Source organism: Sardina pilchardus, chromosome 17 (assembly GCF_963854185.1).
Source record: "Sardina pilchardus chromosome 17, fSarPil1.1, whole genome shotgun sequence".
NCBI classification, from domain to species: domain Eukaryota; kingdom Metazoa; phylum Chordata; class Actinopteri; order Clupeiformes; family Clupeidae; genus Sardina; species Sardina pilchardus.
The window spans coordinates 19457888-19462887 of NC_085010.1; the positions used below are offsets into that span (position 1 = coordinate 19457888).

Consider the following 5000-nt stretch of genomic DNA (forward strand, 5'->3'; position numbering starts at 1 on the left):
CTTTCTTCTGTGCTGAGTGACACAGGTCTTTGTTAGGTGCAATTGTGTGTGTGTGTGTGTGTGTGTGTGTGTGTGTGTGTGTGTGTGTGTGTGTGTGTGTGATAGAGAGAGAGAGAGAGAGAGAGAGAGAGAGAGTGTGTGTATGTGTGTGTGTGTGTGTGTGTGTGTGTGTGTGAGGGAGTTGTGTGCACATACAGTACACAGGCATGTAACTACCAAGTAAAAAAAACATCTGACAACATTACACACCCTGTTATTACATACTTCAGCTGTAGGTGGTCATTACAGAGAGCAATCCACCCAAGACTAGTCTCAGTGTGAACCTGAGTGTGAGTGTGTGTGTGTGTGTGTGTGTGTGTGTGTGTGTGTGTGTGTGTGTGTGTGTGTGTGTTGTGTGTGTGTGTGTGTGTGTGTGTGTGTGTCAGACTCTGGGCCAGATGTACTAACGTTTTGCGCCCATTTCGGGCGTAACGTGCGCGTATAAACATGGGGAGGATATGTACAGACAGGCCGCAATGAGGGAAACGCGCAGACTGCCTGCCGTGGGGGCTGAAAATGGCTATTTGCGCTTTTCCGTGTCATGCATATTAATTCCTGGGCGGATCAGCTGAAAATGGGTGTAATGCGCAAGTACAGGGGAGGAGAGGTGCTAATAGCGATTGATTAAGTATTCCGCCAGATGTATGAAAACAGCGCACGTCTATTTTGCGTTGAAAAACTTCCGCCTTCTGAAAGCAGGTGTAATCCAGATTGCGGTTAAATGCGTCTATTAGAAAAACTTTTAGAGACAGCTGAATCAATATTCAGAGCATCCGTTTTCTTCATTGTACTATGTCAAAAGCACCCTTAACTTTTGTTTCCCTCTCTAAAATCGTATTTTCTCTTTCACGACATAGCCTACACTTCCCAATCTGTTAGGCATTAAATCATATCCCAAGTCTAAGTGCAGTAAATAGTTCAAGTATTTTTTAAGTGGATTTGTAGAACTACTAGGACTACTCTGTCTGTCGCTGCTTGTTGACATCTCTTTGTATCATGTATGATCGCTAAACTTTGATTCTTTTTAATGTTGCAATATTCAACTGCGCTCATTGTTCAGCTTTGCATGCGCAAATGGCGTGGTAAAGGGGGCGGGAACGGGCGGCACGGAACGCAGTTAACGTAATGAAGTGATAGCTTAGTAAATTCCACGCAATATAGCAAAGCACAGCGTTCGCACTCTGCGCATACAAAAAGTCGCTATTAGCACTGTCTTAGTACATCTGGCCCTCTGTGTGCATGTGGGTATGTGCATGTGCATGCAGCGCATCAGTGGAGAACATAGTTTTACAGCTAAAAATCCTCGCAAAAAACGTTACACAAACACACACACACACACACACACTCGGCACGCACACACATACGCACACACACACACCTCATATACATATTTCCATAGGGACACTCTAAAACACTCAAACACGTCCTCAGGTCTGACCCTGTCTTGCCCTCAGTGTCCTAGAAAGCTTCACAAGTAGAGCAGGGACACACACACACACACACACACACACACACACACACACAAACACCCACACCCACACCCACACCCACACCCACACCCACACCCACACCCACACCCACACCTACACCCACACCCACACACCCACACACCCACACACCCACACACACACACACACACACACACATACAGAGCAGAACGGCTAACACACTCAGCAGAGATGAGGACAGGGAGGGGGTGGGGGGTCAGAAGAGGAGATGAGGACAAGCAGAGGAGTGGAGGAAAAAACAGCAGGAGAGAGAGGAGGTGAACGAGGGAGATGAGAGAAGAGGGAGAGGAGGAGTAGAAGAGAAGGAAGAAGAGAGGGGACGTGAGGAGGAGAAAAAAACAGAAGGAAGAAGAGAGGGGAGGTGAGGAGGAGTACAGCAGAAGAAAGGATAGAGATGGGGTGAGAGGAGGAGAGGAGGAGAGGAGAAGAGGACAACGGGCAGAATCAGAAAAAGAACAGAAGGCACAGGGGCGGAGGAGAGGAACAGAACAGGAGGAAAGGAAAAGAGGAAAAGAAAAAAGAGATGAAGCAGAGCAGAGGGATGGAGATTAGAATAGAGAGATGTAAAACGAAGAAAAAGAGGGGTGAGAGACCATGAGAAAAGAAGGGGGGAGGGAGGGCAGGAGAGGACGGAGGGGTGAGCCAGCAGTAGGAGTTTTAGAACTACATTACTCAACTCTAATATATTGATTCATCCGCAAAGGGTCTTATGAAACACCAAACACATGCCATGCACACACACACACACACACACACACACACACACACACACACACACACACACACGCGCGCGCACACACACACACACACACACACACACACACACACACACACACACACACACAAACACACACACACACCCAAGGCCTTGCTTTGCACTCAGTGTGAGTTCAGAGAGTCACAAAGGGAGAAAATAAATAAACAGAGCAGGAAAGAGGGAATAAAGGAGAGAGAAAGAAAGAGAGAAAGAGAGAGAGAGAGGAGGGCAAGAAAGAAAGTAAACAGTTTGAATGGCTTGTTGGAGGTAGAGCGATACAGAGTGGTTGAGGGGGGGTGAGGAGGGAATGGTAGAAGGCGACAAGGTGAAATAACTTCCACGGAAACCGTGAGAAAGAGAGGGAGAGCGGGATGATATTAAAGAATGATAGAGAGAGTGAGCATGTGGGAACGAGGGATGGTGAAAGAGAGGAGCGATAGAACTGTCGTGAAAGCTGTCTGCAGCACGTCATCATATCTCACTCTCTGCATGTGGCAAAGAGCGCTAGGCTGACCGAAAAAAACAGATGGATACACAGAAACAAACAGACACAGACACATACATACACACACAAGCATGCAAGCTAGCGTGCACGCACACAGGCACACACACACTTACACAGAGACACACACACATAGGCACACAAGCAAGCATGCACATACACAAATACGGGCACATACACACATATACACATACACACACACACACAGATGTTTTCACACATATGCACACAGAGACTTTTTCTCACACAAACAGGCACATACACACTTCAAGCTGTTTCATATAACGTAGACATGGCACTAAATCTTACATCTCTCATTTTCTTGTTTTCTGAAGAAAAGCAATCTTTTCCCCCTTTAAAAACCGATGACCATAAAAGGAGATAAACCTATTCCCCAACATCTGCACCCAATCAGAGCCTATGTGTATGGTGGATATGTGCATGTGTGTGTGTGTGTGTGTGTGTGTGTGTGTGTGTGTGTGTGTGTGTGTGTGTGTGTGTGTGTGTGCGCGTGTGTGTGTAGAACAAGGTTGAACGAGTATTTCTCAACTCAATGTGATTGACCACTGTGGACTCCACAGGCAGACATCAAATTAGTAACAGTTTTCTGTTGTTGTCGGCGGCCAACTTCCCTCCGAGTCAAAAGGAGGTCAGTGCGGCCCAGAGGGATTGTGGGTACTCACAGGATGTAGGCGATGACGCCGATGGACCAGCAGTCCACTGCCTTACTGTATGGCTTCTGTGCCAACACCTCTGGAGCTGAGAGAGAGAGAGAGAGAGAGAGAGAGAGAGAGAGGGAGAGAGAGAGAGAGAGGGAGAGAGGGAGAGAGAGAGGGACAGAGAGAGAGGGAGAGAGAGAGGGACAGAGAGAGAGGGAGAGAGGGAGAGAAGGAGAGAGAGAGGGACAGAGAGAGGGAAAGAGAGAAAGGGGGGGCAGGGGGGTGCGAACAAGAAAAGGAAAGAGGGAAGAAGGAAGGAAAGAAAGAGAGAGGAGAGAGGAGGAAAGAGAGGAGTCACAAAAAGGACAGAAGAGAGGGAGAGGGCAAGAGAGAGAAAGAAAGAAAGAGAGAGAGAGAGAGGGAAAGAGAGAGAAAGGGAGAGGGCAAGAGAGAGAAAGAGAGAGAGGACAGAGAGGGTTATGGGAAAGAAAGGAAAAGAAAGAAAGGGAAGGACAAGGGTTAGAGGGAAAAGAAAAGATAAAAGAAGAGGAAGAAACAGAGGAGAGCAGACAGATAATTAGACAATTATGACTAGATGAGAATGATCTAATCTGAGTATCAGAATTAGAAAGCCTGAAATAATATGGTGCATTTGGCATGGACAGTCAAGTCAATTTCCCTGCGAAAAGCAGGACATTTGTGCATACAGAGCGACAAGCTACTTCACGTGCTGTCTCTGAGACACACAGACACACACACACAGACACACACAGACACACACAGACACACACAGACACACACACACACACACACACACACACACACACACACACACACACACACACACACACACACACACACACACACACACACACACACACACACACACACACACACACACAGGGTTATGGAGAGGCCTCTGACAGAGCATACAGTACATCTCTGCTATGAAGCAAGGAAACCAGCACCATTTTATCATGGTTCCTCCACAATAAACAACAGTCTAGACCATCATCTGTAATCAGTGATGGGTGGCTTTGAGGCCTGAGTTCCTTAAACATGGAAACCACTGAACGGTGAACCACGGTCCGCAACTGGTGTACAGTGTGCCTGTGTGTGTGTGTGTGTGTGTGTGTGTGTGTGTGTGTGTGTGTGTGTGTGTGTATGGGGGGGTGATATACATAGAGAGAGAAACATATGGACTCCATACCCTGTACAACACTGAGTCAGGTAATTTGTTCTAGTATGGACCCACAGGAGTCCACCTGTTGTAGAAAACCTAGTTAGAGGTCAAAACTCACTTCTGTGTGTGTGTGTGTGCGTGTGCGCTTGCTCGCGTGTGTGTGTGTGTGTGTGTGTGTGTGTGTGTGTGTGTGTGTGTGTAGGCGTATTATGTTTGGACTAGTAGTGTAACCCTGAGCTATATTGCCTTACATTGATCAGTTTCACCAGATAGCGTGATTATTACTGCGTTTGAGACTAGGCGTTTGATTGATAATGTCTGAATGAATGGCTACCAGCCCACAGAGACGTCA

General features: G+C 47.1%; 1 protein-coding gene across 1 annotated transcript in view; it reads right to left on the minus strand.

Annotated features, from left to right (window-relative positions):
* Positions 1-5000, minus strand: part of camk1da (calcium/calmodulin-dependent protein kinase 1Da) — a 71550-nt gene that overhangs the window by 9876 nt on the left and 56674 nt on the right. Inside the window, exon 6 of the mRNA XM_062518284.1 lies at positions 3490-3565. Within this exon, the coding sequence (XP_062374268.1) occupies positions 3490-3565 (76 nt within the window). The remainder of the gene's footprint in view (positions 1-3489; positions 3566-5000) is intronic.